The 18,324-nt window shown below is 44.7% G+C and overlaps 2 protein-coding genes and 2 long non-coding RNA genes across 6 annotated transcripts; 2 read left to right on the forward strand and 2 right to left on the reverse strand.

The window, feature by feature from the left end:
• Window positions 1–3,278: 3,278 nt before the first annotated feature.
• On the reverse strand, window positions 3,279–6,303 carry LOC130517928 (uncharacterized). 2 transcript variants are annotated; one of them, XR_008947853.1, is made up of 4 exons: window positions 4,908–6,303; window positions 4,683–4,811; window positions 4,292–4,416; window positions 3,356–3,720 (listed from the first exon to the last, which is right to left on the reverse strand). It is a non-coding gene; the product is annotated as an uncharacterized LOC130517928 (long non-coding RNA). The 2 variants fall into 2 exon arrangements; XR_008947854.1 differs by lacking the exon at window positions 4,683–4,811 and having other exon boundaries at window positions 3,279–3,720; window positions 4,847–6,303.
• Window positions 6,304–6,505: 202 nt separating this feature from the next.
• On the forward strand, window positions 6,506–12,974 carry sp4 (sp4 transcription factor). 2 transcript variants are annotated; one of them, XM_057020133.1, is made up of 7 exons: window positions 6,506–7,037; window positions 7,308–7,378; window positions 8,262–8,615; window positions 8,689–9,886; window positions 10,075–10,273; window positions 10,553–10,752; window positions 10,841–12,974. In XM_057020133.1, the coding sequence occupies exons 1-7, from the start codon at window positions 7,031–7,033 to the stop codon at window positions 11,110–11,112; spliced, it is 2,301 nt and encodes a 766-aa protein (XP_056876113.1). In that variant the 5' UTR covers window positions 6,506–7,030; the 3' UTR covers window positions 11,113–12,974. The 2 variants fall into 2 exon arrangements, with proteins under 2 accessions (XP_056876113.1, XP_056876114.1); XM_057020134.1 differs by having other exon boundaries at window positions 6,510–7,037; window positions 8,262–8,606.
• A 522-nt stretch (window positions 12,975–13,496) lies between these two features.
• On the reverse strand, window positions 13,497–17,660 carry cdca7b (cell division cycle associated 7b). Its single transcript, XM_057020135.1, has 11 exons — window positions 17,522–17,660; window positions 17,285–17,417; window positions 16,360–16,497; window positions 16,166–16,266; window positions 15,740–15,956; window positions 15,586–15,648; window positions 15,312–15,485; window positions 15,011–15,154; window positions 14,771–14,920; window positions 13,822–13,958; window positions 13,497–13,743 (listed from the first exon to the last, which is right to left on the reverse strand). The coding sequence occupies exons 2-11, from the start codon at window positions 17,300–17,302 to the stop codon at window positions 13,722–13,724; spliced, it is 1,164 nt and encodes a 387-aa protein (XP_056876115.1). The 5' UTR covers window positions 17,303–17,417; window positions 17,522–17,660; the 3' UTR covers window positions 13,497–13,721.
• LOC130517930 (uncharacterized) lies at window positions 17,549–18,321 on the forward strand. Its single transcript, XR_008947856.1, has 2 exons — window positions 17,549–17,672; window positions 17,892–18,321. It is a non-coding gene; the product is annotated as an uncharacterized LOC130517930 (long non-coding RNA).
• The last annotated feature ends 3 nt before the right edge of the window (window positions 18,322–18,324 follow it).

Below are 18,324 nucleotides of genomic sequence, written 5' to 3' on the forward strand. Positions count from 1 at the left end.
GAGGGGGAGAGGGAGGAGAGTGAGACATGGGATGAGTGAGACTGTGATTAGTAAGACATTGATGAGGTATTGCAGTCAGTGTATCTCACCCCCTACACACACACACACACACACACACACACACACGGCATCTTTGTAAGACATCTACGGCACATTGACTTTCATCGTTTATCCATCAATTCACACATGTTTCTAACACCTCAATTTAGCTCTGTGAACACAGACAGACCAAAAAGATGCAGTGAAATAATGAGTAATGATAAACTGTGTGTGCCTTAAACATTGCTCAGTATAGCTGGATTTATTTTGACTGAACAGCATGAGTGTCATGTGTATGAAGGATAGACAAGACATGTTAAACAAAACTGATTTGCAACACAATGCAACACAGTATGAAGGGAATGATTTCCATACAGAATACTGCTGCAATTTGTGCACATTTAGGGGATTTTTGATTACTTGCTTATCATTATAAACTTCTAAAAGAGTCTTTCTTCAGCCAAAGCTGCTGATGGTCGACAGGGGGCAGGTCAAAACTTACTCAAACCTTCTTCAAGTCAGCTCTTGATTAAAAACAACCTCTGACCCTCATCTCATTTCTCTTCAGCACTACCACCTTCAGCACGGTTCACCTCTACTTTTCAGGGGTGCACATGCACACACACACACACACACACACACACACAACACTCACGTGTGCACACACCTCAGACAAGGAGATGAATCTACTGTTCTTCATTTGTCTGTTTCCTCTCTGGGCTAGGTGTGTGGTGTGTGTGTGTGTGTGTGTGGTGTGTGTGTGTGTGTGTGTGTGTGTGTGTGTGTGTGTGTGTGTGTGATTGATTGATGCATACATATGAGGCCTGGAGCATAATCATACACTTCCAGTTGTCATTTTTCACTTTCAGCTGAGATGGATGGACCTGATCTGATCACTGCTGCCTCAGCGTGGGTGGCCGAGGTCATCTAAGATGTGTGTGTGTGTGTGTGGGGGGGGGGGGGGGGGTACCTATATGTCTTTTCTCCATTGGTTATTCTGTCTGTCTGGCCAAAGAAGTGATTAAGGCGAGTCTCCCCACTTACAGTAGCTCTTGAACAGTCCCACAGGGCTCAGGGCTGTTGTAAAATAGTTTTCACATCAAACACTAATCTGCGATAATCCAGGAATTGTAAGAGCATCAATCACGGCGCACTTCTGTGTGAGTATGTGGATGAAGTCATTTGCAAGTGTCCAGCTGTGGCTCATTTGCATAAAACACTTCATACGGAAGGTGACCTTGGAAGCTCTTCACTACGCTAACACAACCCCTCCAGGGGGTGTTGATGCTTGAAAAACTCTGGTGGTAGAGTGGTTGCCAATAAACAGGTAAGAATAGTCTAAATGGTTTTAATTTGTATACTCAGATATGGGCCATAAAACGGGGTCTGTTTAGTCAGTAGCCTTTGAATGGTGAGACAGTTTTGGCTGGATAAACAAGACAAAATGCAAAGAAGCTGCATGTCTTGAGTTCACAACATGCTGGCCTGGTCCTGGTGTGTTCAATTGAACCATCACACATCTGGCATCACCACAATACTTTAAAGTGTGATTGGGCATCATGAATCCTCTAGACATGCTCACACAAACACACTATTCTTTTATGTTCCTGGTTATTTGGTGTTCCTCCCACCAATTGCACCACAATGGCTGCCATAAAGCTCGAGGCTGTGGGAGCAGGAGCACGGAGAAAAGAGTTAAATTGGCTGGAAAAAGATCTGCCTGCTTTTTCATGCAAAATGCGGTGCAACAAATTGTTAATTCATTCCACAAAGAGGCAAAATGGGCTCAGATTTGGCTGAAAATGGTTGCGCTTTGTCAGGCAGGCTTAAATCAAGCACACCATCTTTGTCTGTGAGGTCGTGCTCATGAATCAGAGTTTGGGTAAACGGAAGCGTGAAAGAGATATAAGTCATACCACAAGTCACTTTTGCAGACATTCCTGCAAAGGACCAGCTTCAGGTGGTTTGAAGGTGATTTCGTTGCGTCTGTTTTATTGATGGTTCCCGTCAAACATGAAACACTTCTTTTCACACCTAACCACAAACACATGCGCTGCCTCTGGGCTGTCATTCACAACATACACAGACAACCTGAAACGACGGTTTGGCGTCAGCTCTGCCAGGCCTGCAAGTCATGTCAGGTCCTGCACTGAGTTACACACAGACACATTTACACACTTATCTTGGATCTTTATGGTGCGCTGCACCCTCCACTTAACGCCGCTGTAAAGGTCTTCCTGATCTCATACAGGAGTTCCATCTTCAAAGAGCTGCATGCACGTACACATAAGCACGCAATGGAGAGCTTCAGAGACCTTTAAGTGGACTTAATCATTTCACATTTAGCTTCAAAGAAGCAGTTTCAAACCAAGCTGTCTGAGCCCATGGCATAGCTCCCACTCATATTCTTCCAGCTTAGCTTGGATCTGGATCTCTGTTCCAGCTTCTGAATGGTGTCAAACAGAGGTGCGCCCCTCTCCTGCAGTGCACACCCGCCTAATTGCATCATCTGCCAAAAAAAGAGGTGGAGCTAAATTTGTTTTACTTCCTTGTTTGCCATCAAAATGTGATTTTAAGAACTTGGCATATGTATAGGGTCACGGGTCGGGTCAGCGTTTAGCCTTGGTTCACGTTTTTTCTTCTATTTCAACCAGAGTGATGGCCCATCTGACGACAGGTCGTCTCCTGTCCTCAGGAGATCTTGATGACCTCCAAACCTCCGGAGGGTCACACACCTCTAGAGGCTGACCGCATGCTGACTTTTCGCATCTCACATGAAAGAAATTCCAAACTGGCTCCAAATTTTCATCAAACTGTTACATTTAAGTAAATACTTGTTATTATGGCCTAAATTAATTAAGGGAAACAAAAAGAATTGTTGTTTTGTAATTGCTACTGCTATTTATTTTGCTGTTTATATGGTGTCCCAGGTTTTATTGGCACAGATGTGCTCGATTCACTCATACTAATGTACCTAGATGTCAGGACAAATGGACAATATAGACAGAGCACGTAAAGAAAAGACCTGTTGCCATCCACACATGCATTCTGACATTCTAGTCACTCAGACTAGACCTTTGAATCACAGCTTGTAAACGTGATTTACTGCTGTGTTCTATAGCAAATAAATACGTGACAGGTATGTGAGAACGGCAGCTCCGTCGTTGATCCAAGCCATGTCATTTACAGATTTATAGATAACATAATTCACAAAGTCTATAAATTGAGCGACACGGATACATTCGAACCGGAGATTTGGTTTGTATTATTCTGACACTTGGTAAATAAAACAGAACAGAAAACCTGTATCAAAAAATCTGAACCAAAAAATCTGTATCATCTTTATTTTTGAAAGAAATATATGAAATAAAAAATATACAGTACACATTTTTAATAGGGAAGATTTTAGGGGTTATGGTATTGATAAATTTTGCAAATTTATTATTATTATTACACAGTACAACAGGGGCAGCTCAGAGCTGAAAGGAAGGAAATTAGTCTTGGAACTGGAAGGTTGCTGGCTCAAAACCAAGGACAGGTCAGGGGCTGGGATGCCCATGAGCAAGGCACCCAATCTCCATTCATCCCTAGGTGCAGCAAGCCAGGAAAAGGAGGGGTTAAATGCAGAGGTCCAGTTCACACCCACTGTCTTTCTTCTTTGACGTGACATTTCAAACAAAGCTGAAATGTAAAAAAAAACATTATCTATTAGGATCAACTGGAGGTGTGTTCAAATCAAGTCTTGTCTCTGGTATTCATGGCAGATTTCACAAATGCACCCAGGGACAAACAGGTATGGCAGGTACGACAACCAGGATCAGGTTTCATCAAATAACTTTTCTGTTGGAGATGTCAGCCAACACTTCAACCCTTATCAATAATTTCCACGTGTGTTTTTATCTTATTATAATTTTCTATGCTCTCACTTTTGTAAGATAGATAAACACTGTGTTGCTGTACAATGTTATGACAAAACATGGCAGTTTAGCATCTGTCAACACGTTCTCCAGGTCTGTACACATACAGATGGTATGAAAATGAGAGACACCTGCCAAAACCTTAAGTCATTGTACAAGCCGTAAATCTGTCTCACTTTACAACCTGAACTTTTAGAAAGGGAGACATCCTGACGCCAAGGCAGCCAGTGACACACGCATGCCTCTGCTGACAGCATGTACGTCTGTGCAGAGCTCAGGGATGTCACGCAATAAATAAAGCAAACATGACTACACACAATCATGGGTTGACTCACGCATGCCAGCTTGCTTGTAGATAGATGTATCATTCCAGTGGCAACATTTCTGCACCCCCCGCATTTCCATAAAAAGAAAAGCGTTTGAAGGCACCAGTGTCCATTTTCTGCTCTCAAATAAATTTCTGAGTGAAAAAAAAGCCCAAACATTCATATGGTAATAATATTAAGAAAATGATTTTAAATGTAAGAATGAAAAAATCTTTTGTATTTTTTTATACAAAGAAGAAATTACCTATGCATTCTGTGAGAAATTATAAATAATTCAAACTAAAGATTGCAGTGATAATTACTCATTTTGTGATTTAATTGGATTTAGATCTAGATTTATGATTTCATTTTAATTCTGTGCTTTCTCATATTTTTTTAAAAAAATGACCCTATTACTTACTATATATCAGACAAGGTGAATAGTCCATAACTAATCTGAAATGTTGATAGAAGTTGCAAGTTTAGACATTAATGTGCTTTAACATTTTAGTACGTTTGGGTAGATCGTCTCTCTGTTGTATGGCGACACCTAGCGGCGAAAAATAGAAAACATTTTAAAGTTACCGATTTCCCTTTTCTCGTACTACACAACTAAGTCTTGTCTCCTCTCTTTGTATTTGCAGACCTGAAGTGGTTTCAAGAAGCGTGATCCCTCAAAGACTTTTGAAAACAACACAAAGGGATTAACGCAGGTGTAAATTAGCTCAGTAGAAACATCTCTAGCATCTAAAAGTCAGAAGTGACCTTTCCTCTGTGCAGTTGTCTGCTGCAATCGTCTCCCCACCGCCGCCCTCCATCATCTCTATCATGATCTAGCTCAAACGTTCACCGACAACAACCCTTCTTCAGTGCAGACCTCGTTGCCTAGCAACGTCCTGCCGAGTGGCCCAGGGGGCGGGGACAAGGAGGCACTTGGCTTCCACAGTAATTATAGTGCACGTTTTGTGTGCGCACAGGCCTAGACTGTGCGTGTTTCCATGCAGCCCCAGGTGCGTGCGTGCGTGACTGTGTGTGCGTTTGCGTTTCATGGCAGTGGTTTAAAACACGTTTAAGTCTTAAAGACATATTTATCTGCGTCGTTTGTTGGATCTGAACAAGCACCAACTGAGCAACTTCCTGGTTGCTTTTTCTCTTTGAAAGGATGTCTCTTACTGTCTCTTACTGACACCGTCTTGCATTAGTCGCTTCAACATTTCCCCCGTGTGTCACTGGCATATTCTCAGTTGGCTTCCTGCTAATGATGTTTTCTGCTTGGTGAACCGGAGACGTGACTCCACTTGGCCAAAGTCACATCTCGATCAAGGAAGGGGGTTTCACACACAACTTCAATGTCTGCATGCAACTGTGGCGCCTCACATGAATTTACCAGCTAATTCCCCTCTGGGAGTTAGATAGATCTTTTGGTCTGTGGGTGGGAGAGGAGACCTCTGTGTCAGACTGGTGGCAAAACAAAAAAACTTCTGTGTGACTGCTGATTCCACAGCAAATGACCTTTCTAAAATTATGTTTAATCCTGTTCACCAAGTCCTCTCCTGAAGTATAATTTATACAATAAAGTTTATTTTTGAAGCATAAGTGACATGGGAAACTTCATGCAACTAAAAACATATTTATCTGTAGCATTAAAATGCTATGCAACTTATAGAAAGCTTTGAAAATGGGTCTTTAGGAAAAACAAATTTACTAAGCTCAATAAAACAACCCAAAATTTCAGATTCTTTTAAAACTAGTCGATCAGACTATAAATGTCATCATCAACGTGTGCTGGTGAGCCTCATCGACGTTACAGTGGTTTATTATATTCCATTTTCTTTTCAGTAAATGTTTTTTAAAAATAAAAATAAAATAAGCATTCCTAGAGGGGAAATAGGAAGAAAATACTACGTTAACACCAACTGTAAACTAACCTGTTCTAGATACAGCCAAACATTCACGGACGCCTCCCTTTCCCGTTTGCCCAACCCCCACAACACAGATGTCACCGCCCTTTCCTCTCGCTCTCACATCAACATGACTACCAACACTGCCGCTCCAGTCGCAACCGGAGCATCATGGGAGATGTAGTCCCCGGGACCCAATCCATTTCGAGAAGGCGAGGCCTCACCAAAATACAACTCCCATCTCGACCTTCGCACGCCGAGCCCCGTGGTCCAATCTGAATAAGTGGGAGGAGCGCGTCCGCCCACAAAAGCCACATCTATCTGCCTGTATCTCCCCCTAAAAAGCAATTGTGTGCGAAATAACGGGGAATACGCTTTAAATACTAACGCTGGTGACGTTTTGTTTTTCGGTGCACGACTGACGGCGGCCAGGAGTTCCCGCGTCGTGCGGCGGGAGAAACGGCAGCCGACAGGCAGAAGCTGCGAAGAGGGTGTTGTCCTGATGCTTAAATGGAAGTGGGTGGGCCTCTACGGTCACACTCTGCCAACTTCTCTGAGGATATAATCTTGACAAGCACTATTTAACCCGTGTATGGACTGGCTATCCGATAAAGGAGGTGCACGCCGGGGTTCCAGGAGTCTGAGGGGCCGGGGACGCGCGCACTCTTGTCTGGTTTTAACCCCGTCATTTGGCGCTGTTTGATTGTGACTGCGATTGGCACCGCCCTTCCTGGCCAGTGGGTGGTTTCGTCAAACGAGGAGCTCTGCCACGGCCCAGCACCGAACATATAGGCCGTCCTCCGCCTCTGTACCCGGCCGGCCTTCCACCGTGAACTACACCCTCTCCCTTTTGGTATATTAATGCGTTATGAGTGGTAGGTACCCTCCCCCTCTACGTCTCCACCCATCGCTCTGTATCGGTTTGACAGCAATAAGGCTTCAAGCCCCTTTGATTGTGATGATGAGGTTACACGGTTGTCCTCTGTCTTTATTGATCACCTTTGTTATGCTCTATCTGTATTAGCCGACCTTATTTGTTGGCCCGCTTGATTTTTTTTTTGCCTTATCTGGGGACTTTGCACTCTTCAGAAGTCCTCATGTGGAGGTGGAACCGCAAAAATACTCTCGCTGCTTTTTCTCAACAGACTCGAAGAAGGAGTCATCTGGTTCTGAAGGAGGGAAAGCATCAAAAAAGGGGAAGAGTTCTGGATCGCAGGTAAGAGGGAGTAAAAGTCAGAAATGAGTTTAATATTGTTCATCACTTTCACTTGCCTGGGAGCCCCAAACGCGCTCCCTCCCACCCAGCCCGACACCTCTGGGGGCGTTTCTCTGGTGAATTCTACTTCCTGTTTCTGTGCAGCTCTGTTTCTGTCCAGCCCATAGCTTATTGTATAGGCTTATATGGTTGTCACTACACTTTTAACTTATCCGTTGACATCAGTGTCAAAATTGTTTAATTCTGCTTATGGATCTATTATGAAGAACTCTATTATGAAGACCCCCCCCCCCCCCACACACACACACACACATAAAAAATGTTTCTGTTTTCATTACAGAGTCATTCTAGATTCAATTCCAGTCAGTTTTAGTTGTGTACATGGCAGTGCTCCGATTTATTCCGTGGTGTTATATTTGATCCAGGATTTGTGCCATGCTGAAAAGTGTTTGTAGCATTAAAAATTTGCTTGCGACCTAGTTCCTTTTGAAAGGGAGGAGAGAGAGAGAGAAGGCGGCATTTTCTTACCAGTGTTCTGAGAAAAGAGAAATGTGGTTCTCACATGCCCACCCACTCGCTTCCTGTAATACCGCCCACTTCCACTGACAGCTCTCGCTCTAGCGTTAAGCTTTTTGTTTCAGTTTTCTGCACCATGTCTCCCCCCTCCCTGCGTGCTTTATCTATCAATTTTAAAATAAATTTTCACTGTGTGACTGCACACTTGATACCTTCCTCTTTTGCTCATTAACATGTGCTTTTTTTGTTCGTCTATGCTGAGAATCTCTCCAGACCGCTTTTCTTTTTTGACACTCCTTTTTAACTGTATCTGTCTGAGCTCCTCCTTTTTTTAATTAACTGGTCCTCTCTTCTCCCCCCCCCCCAGGATTCCTCTCAGCCCTCTCCCTTGGCTTTACTAGCAGCCACCTGCAGTAAGATCGGAGGCCAGGGGGGAGCTGAAGTGGCCCAGGCCGGGGCCCAACCAATCCAGGTGCAGGCTGGTCAGATCCAGCTGCAGGCAGGTCAGCTCCAGGGTCAAATAGTGGTGGACACAGCCGGAGGTCAGGCCCTGGTGCCCCAGCAGCTGGAACTGGTCCCTGCTCAGTTCACAGGAAACGGCTGGCAGATCATTACAACGGCACCGACCATGGCGAAGGAGACCAGCAACCAGCCTGTCGCTGTGACGGTGGCGACCACCCTGGCCAACGACAGCTCACCTGGTGGACGGAAGGTGAAAGAGGTCCGATGTGTCGTGCTTTAAGCCTTTGACTGTCAACGTCAGTCCTCTTAACGCGAACATCTCTTCTTCCCAGGTGAAACCAGTAGGAGGGACTAACAGCAGTCCAGCCACTCAACAACAGTTCCAGATTATCCAGGTCCAAAACCTTCCCAGTGCTGGGAGTGGCGTGCAGTACCAGGTCATCCCTCACCTACAGACAGCAGATGGACAGCAGATCCATATCAGCCCAGCTCAGACAGCCCCCATCGGTGCTCTACCAGAACAGGTCCAGCTCATCCAGACCCAGAGTCCAAGCCAGACACAAGCAATTCTCCAGCCGGCCAACCAACAGGCCATCTTGACAAGTTCAGCCAATCAGACAGTTCCGCTGCAGATCCGCCCTGCACAGTCATTCCCGCTGCAGCTGCAGACTCTGCAGGGCTCCCAGGCTCCTGTTATGACCACTGTACCCATAAACATCGGTGGTATGACCCTGGCTTTGCCCGTGATAAATAATGTTGGAGGTGCTGGAGCTGTGCAGCTTATCCAGGCTGCAGATGGTACATTGTCTGTTGCCAATGGGAACCAGCTGGTGACGACAGCAGTGCCCGGACCAGCTCCGGGTACGGCATCAAGTGGTTCAACAGCGGTCGCCGACGGTGACAGCGCATCCGATGGGACGCAAATGGTTTCTGTCGGGACAGAAGGCGCGCAAGCTGACGCCCAAGTGCAGAGCAGTGAGGCGGACTCTCAAACCCAGAACCAGGCAAATGGTTTGCAGAGCCAGACAGATGCTACAGGAACCGTCCAGCAGGTGATCGTTGGTCAGGTGGGACACCAGTTGGTACAGCAGATCCAGCTGCAGCCACAGGCTCAGAGTCCAGGTCAAGTCCAGGGCCAGCAGCAACCGCAGCACATTCAGACCCTTCAGCTGGCTCCCGGGCAAACCTTACAGCCCATCCAAGCATTCCAGAATCCAGCCCAGGTCCTTATTCGCACACCAACCCTGTCTCCGTCTGGACAACTCACCTGGCAAACGCTACAGCTTCCGAGCAGCGTGTCTTTGCAGAGTGGCCTCGGAGCGGCCGTCCCTCAGCAGCTTACGCTGGCCCCGGTGGCCGGCGGGACACCCATGGGCGGTGGAGGGCTGGTCTCCCTGAGTGGGGCTCCTCTGACGCTGAGTGCCGCTCAGATCAACCCAGGGTCTGGGGTACAGACGGTCAGCATCGCTGGCCTGGGTGCTGCTGGAGTTCAGGTGCAGGGTGTTCCTCTCACGATAACTGGTATACAGGGTAAGAGCCTATTTATCTATCTTTGAATATGCTTCAATAAACTATTATCAATCAACCGATTACCATAATGATGATATTACATTGCTACCTTTCCTGTGTGGAGCCATAGTTCGGAAATTAAAATGACTCAAGGCACCACTTGGCTCGAGTTTATTTCAAAGGTTTACAGCCATTCCACCCTCTTTCAGGTCAGCCACAGGGTCAGGATGGGGTCAAAGTTCAGTCGTCTCCTGTGACGGTGGCGGTGGGCAACGTGGCGTCAGGCTCCTCGATGAGCCCGGAACAGCTCGGCTCTGTACAGAGCTCTTCAGAGCAGGATGGCCCACCCAACAAAAGACTGCGCCGCGTCGCCTGCTCCTGTCCCAACTGCAGGGACGGCGAGGGAAGGTCGGGAGAAGAACCACACACGCTGTCATATTACAGATATTTGGTTTGCTAGCGTAGTCCTTGTTGAAGCTATATTCTGCACAGTAGATTTGCCAGGTTTTTAGGATTTCCACATGGTGCCTTTCCAGATTCCAGTCCAATCCCGTCTGCTACAAAATACAAAAAAAAATCACTGTTTAGAATTTTCCAAAATAAGCATAACGGGTGTCTCGACGCGACGGGACAACTGGTTTGGGTACAACGCTCGACGGCGTTTCACATTATGACGCGTTCTCGCAGGAACAGCGGAGATCCCACAAAGAAGAAACAGCACATCTGCCACATGGAGGGCTGCGGGAAGGTGTACGGCAAGACGTCCCATCTGAGGGCGCACCTGCGCTGGCACACCGGCGAGAGGCCGTTCGTCTGCAACTGGATCTTCTGCGGCAAGAGGTTCACCAGGAGTGACGAGCTGCAGAGACACCGAAGAACACACACAGGTGGGGAACAACAACCATGCAAGGGTGCGCGCTTCTTTTATTCTGGCGTTTTCTTTTTGGCTTGAATCCTTTGCTTGTGTCCTCGTAGGAGAAAAGCGCTTCGAGTGTCCGGAGTGCTCAAAGCGCTTCATGCGCAGCGACCACCTCTCCAAGCACATCAAGACCCACCAGAACAAGAAGGGTGGAGCTGCGTTGGCAATCATCACCACTGAAGACATGGAGGAAGACGCTCCCGAAGGCCTGGGCACGTCCCCTCACATTGTCGCCGTGGCGACTCTCTCGCGTGACTCTGACCCCGCTACGCCCACCACCTCTAATCACCTGGAGGAAGAGGAGGAGGACGACGAGGAGTTTGAGTAGGCGGGACTCTGCTGCTCACCGAAAGTTGACTTCCTGTTTTTTTGGGAGTCTCTGCAGGGACCGAAAAGGTGACTTTTGTCCCCCCATCCTCTCTGCTTCTCACATCAAATTAAAAAAATGGCGGCGTTCTCGTGAAAAGGGGTTGGAAAGAGATTGGAATCATGCCATGAAAGACAGCGGAAGGAGATATCCGCGCAAAATCTTCTCTAAACTTTCGAAATATCATTTTGGCATTTATTAAATGAATTTTTATTCTCCATGCTTTATGGGGACAGGAATTGCAGTAAAGCCTATATTAGCACAAGATGAGGGGTGTGTGTGTGTGGGGGGGGAGGTTCCCTGTTGAATCTTCATCATGCATCCAGAGACATTTTCCTAAAAGCTGAATCTAACTCTATGCACAAAGCTGTCTTGCTTTTTCATGCGTTAGAGAGCTCTGGGCCAATCAGGGCTGCTGCGGAGCAGAGATAGAGCTGTGGTCAGTCTTGGGATGAGCGTGTGTGTGCCTGTGTGTGTGTGTGTGTGCGTGTGGACACGCCTGTGTTCCCATACTGTGTTCAAGAGGAACTAATTAGAGTTTTATGGTTCAGGATTAGACCTCCCATCAGATTCAGGTGTTTGAGACCAGTCAACGGATAAACTGTTATTGAAAAAGCGTAGAAAAAAAAGCACATATTAAAAAAAAAAAGATTTATAAATAATGCATTCCTATCAAGGTGTAGTGGCCACTAGATAAAAGGTTTCTATAGACGGGGGAAAAAACAATCTAGCTTTCTACAACTTTGTGTAGTGGAAGCAATACTATAATGACAATCCTTGTGAACCCATGTTTACATTGTGAGGGGACATTGTCAATACGCCAGTCTGTTCTATGATTAGCAAAAACTTTGGAAAATGGTGCCGGTCTCTCCAGCGTGGCCCAGCGTCAATGTTGCTCTCTACCTTCTGTGCTCCGGTGACGACCTCTCCTCTCCACCTCTCGTCCTGCTACGCGACGAACGCGCCGCATTTGCCTTAACACAAGCGGTTATTGTCAGGTGCATAGACACACACGTGGCGGGGGGGTGACGTGGCGAGCACACCACAGCACGGAGAGGTAGAAAGTGAATAAATCTGTGGGTCAGGCTATTCAGTTGTGTGGATGTTACAAATGTTTTTCGGTGATGTTTCTCTGTATTAGTTGAGTGTGTATATTCATTTTAACTTAAAAGATGCTTTTATTTTGTAGAATTTTACGCTTGTTTTGAAAAAAAAAATCCCCAAACACACAGGAGCCCGGTGTGTACAGCTAATTTATTATTTATCCTTAATTTGTGCTATTTGCTTATTGCTGGACTTGTATTTGTGTGCGTTGATTCTACGCTCGTGTACAGCATGTTTCTGTTATTTCGCTGTAATTGTCTTTTTTCTCCTTTTTTAAACTCCTCGTGCTTTGCTTTCTTTTCCACATCTGACTGTTGCTGTTCATTTCTCCTCTTTGCACCATAATGTGATTTTAAAGAAGAAAACATAACAAAAGAATAAAGAAAGAAAAAAAAGTTAATATTTCCTGACGTTGAAAAGGTTGATACCAAATTTAGATGTTTTTGGTAATATTTTGAGTGGACTTTTTCTTTCTTTGATATTTTGTAGTGACATCTCATTTGTAAATCTTTTTCTAAAGATGTTTGTTTGTCTCCATGACATTTGATAATGGGTTTTTTGCCAGGTTGGCCTCAAAGGCTACAGTTTATTGATATTTTTAAAACTGGTTTGTACAAGCGTGTTATGTCAATATGGAAAAATAAGATGAAGTAAAAAAAAAAAAAAAAAAAAAGATGCTTTGCATAACACTTGACAATAAAGTGGTGAAAATAGTCCAAGATTCTTCTGCTGTGATTTTGAATGGTTGCTTGGAGCGATGGGGCAGTTTTGCCCATCTGCCTGATGAAACATAATTCATAATTGGTAGCTCAGAGATTCTGAGTTCACCAGCAGGTCTCTCCCTTTACACAAGCGATGCGCTGCTTTCACACTGTAGAGACCATCACTGCTAAAGCTGCTTCCAGATCAGAGGGGTGGGACACGTGTGCAGGGTCAGTGTGTATCCCACCTTCTCATTACTGATCTTTATTAATAAATGACTATAGGGGGAAAATGAGTCACAAGCACTGTGAGTCACATTTAAACTTAATAATGTTACATCAGAATCATATCACAGCATGATAATGAACTTACCTCATTAGGTTTTTAAAAAGATTACTTTTCATGATCATCCACCAGGTGGCCCAGGACCAAAGTAGACTTTATAATGTATGTTTGCTTTTGCGTCAAATAATTAAGGATTATGAGACAACCCAGGTTATCTGTGTGTATATGTGTATTCAAATAATATACAACCCACATTTTTTTTCCTAAATAAAAATGACTTTATTTATAAAAGAAGAAGAGCATTTTCATGCATAATATGATTGAAATGGCTAAAGTGAAATTTGTTCTGGATCACACAAGATAAAATGATCATATAAGTGGGGACTGGTGTGAAACAAACTACTGATTTTAAAGTACTGTGAACTACAGGGCCTGATCCATGTAAGGCAGTACAAGCAGCCTTTCTTCTAGATTGACTTTTACTGCAACTCCATTTGAAGGCTGTAAGAGAGAAGAAAAAACTATCAGCTCTTTGAAGTAAAAATATCAGAAATTGCCATTGGCCGCTTGCCTCTGTACCTCTCCAGGTAAGTGTGGACGCTGTTGTGTCCGTTGAAGCGGGCCAACCCCACCAGGTTCCCCGTAGCGCAGCGGCCCTCCTTCTTGCGACACAAACTGCAGTTGCACACAGCACGGCAGATGGGACACGACCAGTTCTGCAAAGTAAGTGCACGTAAGGCGATAATCCATGCTCGTCTAGTTTACTCAGCACTGAAACTACAACAGTGAGCTGGTGTTGGTTTAACCAGGTTCAGAGATGTTTTGCCAATGAAGACACATTCAATTGTTGCGGTGAAAATAGCACAAGTTCAGATTTGGAGCCGACTTTTAGACCCTTGTGTTCATAAAACTAGCACACTTTGATGCTTTAGCATAGCATAAAATTGCAATTGTCCGCTCGTTTATTGTCAGATCTGATGGTCACAACTTGCGGTGAAAATTGTGAGAAACGTGGGTTTTTCCTGCTCTCTGAGTTGGAGTCAACCATTCTGCCTTTCAAATGGTTCCATCTGCTGCATTGCATGACCTCCATTTCACCTCGGTCCTGTCTCCATGGCGACCGCACCTTTGTTATCGCTGCCAAACTTTGAAACAGTTTACCCGCCCGATTTATGCATTATTAATGACCTGACACTTGTGTAATATAAAGACCAAGAATTACTTGTTTAGAATGCTTTTAGCTACAGACAATTATTAAGTGACTTATGGTTTATCTTCTCTTTAAACCTGTGATTTATTTGTGTTCCTATCTTAAGGGCATTGGATGTTGTGAAGTTCTAGACTTAGCATCAGTTTATAAAATAAAGTCAAGTTTGTGTTATTATTATTCAACACACCTGAAAAAGACATGAAAAAATGAAAACCTTAAGTCACAGCAAAGTGCTAAATGTGGCATTAACGAGCATGTATCGCAGTATATTCCAACATGAGCATTGATTCACTGCATTCCCATTATATCTGCACTAACCGGGTCGAGCAGCACAGTGCGAACATCCTCCCCGTAGCGGTTCTTCAGACACGGCCCGCAGAACTGACCTTTGGCCCCAACACAGAACCCACTGCGGCAGATCGTCTTAGTGTCCAGAGTCTTCTGTCTGCACTGGTGACACGAGCTGCCCTGCAGAGACAGGACACACAGGGACAGTGGCAAACCTGGAGGGGCGGACACCGGCCACGGCGAGTCCTGCGTGAGCCTGATGGGACGCACCTTCTCCTTGTCCCAGATCTTGTCTTTGCTGCGGTACGCTATGTTTTCCAGGTCGTCTTCTGTAATCTCATCGACTGACCTCACGTCAAACTGGCTCTTCCTGACACTCTGGCTCCTCCTCTTCCTCTGCACCAGTTTGTCCACCTGCCCGGTCAAACATAGACAAGCTAAACCAAGCGCCGTGCCAAGAAATACATACTGTATGTGTAGAATGAGAGACGGCTGAAATGGGTGTTCACAGCCAAAACATTGAACCCATGTCAGTTAAAGCAGGCGCCGGACGTGGATCCCACACTCGTACCTTGAGCAAAGTCTCAACATCTACATTCTTGGGGGTTTTGCAAGGGCGCGGCTCGCTCTTTTCCTCCACTGCAAAGTTGTCTCGAGGCCGGGCTTTACGGGACGGGTTCCTCCGTTCTGAACCCACCTCGGATTCAAACTTTCGTTTCCGAGACGTGCCCTTCTCGCTCTTCTTCTGCAGAGGCAGAGCAGAATTAGGCAGGCGACTCGCTGATCATTTCATTTTGACAGGGCAAGCTTGCTCAGCAAGATGGCTGAATGTTGAAGGTGCCGACCTGAGGGGTGGAGAACCTCAGCAGGTCCGTGATGGTGCTCAGATCTGCAAAGAGCTTGGCCAACTAAAACACAGCAACAGAACCAAGAAGTCAGACAACCTCTGACGCCAAGGGCAGAATAAACAAAGGGAGAGAGTGTTGGGGGAATTTCCACCATGGCCTTGTTCTCCTGGATGTTCTGGTCTCGCTTCTGAAGGCTCTGAGTTTGGCCTTCCTCACTGATCTCTTCTTCCTCCTTTTTGCCTTCCAGCTGCGTTTCCTTCATCCTCCGTCTCCCCCTGCCTCTCCGGGGAGGGGTCTCTTGGACCGCTTCTGCCACTTCTTTCTCTGGTGGTTCCTGTTTGGCAGCAGACAGTCTTTTGACAGGAAACCTGAGGAGCAGAAATAACTTGGTAAATATTAGATTGAAATGATCTTCCAGTGTGTAAAATCATTGATCATGCAAAATGAAAATACATACAGTAAATAAACAATAAATAAATAAATACATTTAGTGGACACTATCTAAAAATGTATAAAAGCAAGTTTTTCATTTTCAAAAAACTGTCTCTCCCTCTCTCTCACACACACACACACACACTTGAGGGCAACTAAAAGGCTCCTCCTCTTCGATGGAGAAGCCTCCTCATCATCGGAGTAGAATCCCGTGTCCACATCACTGTCCTTCTCCGAGTCCAGCGTCTGGACATGAACAGAAAGCGATGCTTTGATTCTGAAGGCAAGGCTCTCAGATTTTTTTTAATTTTTATTTTTTTCAAAAAAGAAACTTCATACCTGTTGCTTTTCATCCAAATACCCTTTGTCGTCTTCTTCCTCGACATCACTGAAACCTTCAAACTCTTCCTCACTGTCCGACTGGCTGAACAGCAGCTCTATCTCTGCCGTGATGAACTTGGATTTGAAACACGGAGCCTGTGGGCAGATACACAAAACATCGTCCTGAATAGACGTGCAACCCTCTGTAACCATGAACAGAAAAAAACAGGATGGAAAAGAAAGAACTGATGGAAATGGGGCATATAGAGTAATTATGGGTATACTAGCATTTCTGGAAAATCAACGCTGAAATAAAATGAAAATATTTTAGTCGTTTTAGGTGAGGCCTTAAACAGTAGATATATAAAACACGGTTCATTTTCAACAATACAGGTGATTAAAGTGATAAAAATTCAGGCTTCAATAGTATTTGCTGGTTATGTATTAATTAAAGTATTGCTGGAGGGAATGAATGGGGGGCCACATCCCTATAAAAAAAATGTACACTACTGTAATAAACTACAGTGCGAGAGAGTTAAAGTGCCTCTTTGGTAATCTGATCTTCATCATTTGTTAATCGGATTCCTTTGTTGACACCTGTGGAACCATCTCGTCCTCCAGAGCAAGAAACAGGCTGCACTTCTTTGACCTCAACTCTGATTTTTACACTTTTTCGTTAATGTTTAACATCTACCAAACCGGTGACATAAAACTGATATAAAGCCTGAATAACTTGTTTATTAAAGCCATGTGGCACAAACGAGCCCTGCGCTGTAGTTAGCTATAACACACGCTGTAACTAGCAAAATATAAACAATGGAGCAGGTTCATACCAAAGAGGCCGACATTAAGCCTTAGTAACAGGGACGAGCGAGTTCGGTGCCCTTTCCTTCATTATTAAGTAAATAAATGAAGTCAAACTGACACACATAGTCAGGCTTACCTTAGACCGGAGGTACATTTCAATATCACTTTAGTAGCAAACCGTTGGAGAAAAGGCTTGGCTTTAACACGCACAGGGACGAGCAGATTTAAAAGGCGAATCAATGAGAGCTCCTGTTGTTACAAGACTGTAACTTCAGACAAAAATAAGTTATTTGTAAGACATCTACGTAAAAAAACACACAGTAAAAACATGTAACATCAGCTGTTTGTTTAAAAAATCTTTCACTTTTCTTACCAGTCTCTAACCATATTCTTTGTAAGTCTCTTTTAGGACCCCCCCACGACCACAGTGGTGCCGTCCGCCTTTTCGCGCTTAAACTACTTATGGGCGTGGTCTTCCCCGGAAGTCAGGGGGGAAATTCCATAAACAATCATCTTCACTACAGGTAATATAATCTAGTTATAATGACGTAGAAGTGAAGCTAAAAGGTAGTATAAAAAAAAAGAAGATGAAATACGATATCCTGGCGCCGTTGCAGCTTCAGGGGAGCGTTTTTCTATTCTGCATCTCCCACTTTGTAAAATACTGCACTTGTAGATTTATTTCATCTTGGCCGATCAGGGAAGCTAATTTCACTACCTGATTAATTACCACTCATCAACAGGCCACTATGGTGGAAACTGGATAAACTGAGGGTTAAAACACCAAGCCGGTCGTCTTCCTGGGAGATCCTGCCCGCAGGCAGCCGTCTGCTTTAATTACATATATTAATGTCTTCTACACAGCTGAAAAACAGACTCAAATAAATAATTACACTGTGGGGAACAATATCTGAATGTCCAGATAAAAACCTGATCCGGTAGTTCAAACTTACAAATGGGTTATAAATAAAAACCTGTACAGAAACATAAACGTGTTGTTGCTCTTTTTTATTATTGGCAAGGAAATACAAAGTACAAACTAGGTCTTTTGACCTATATTTAAGCGGTAGCGCCAGAACAGCAGCCACAACACATCAATGCAATGCTTAGTATTAACTCACCTTTGACAATAAATAGTTCAATGGTTATCGGTGGTTAAGGATTAAAAATAAACGT

This window comes from Takifugu flavidus, chromosome 21, assembly GCF_003711565.1.
Source record: "Takifugu flavidus isolate HTHZ2018 chromosome 21, ASM371156v2, whole genome shotgun sequence".
Classification (NCBI taxonomy): Eukaryota; Metazoa; Chordata; class Actinopteri; order Tetraodontiformes; family Tetraodontidae; genus Takifugu; species Takifugu flavidus.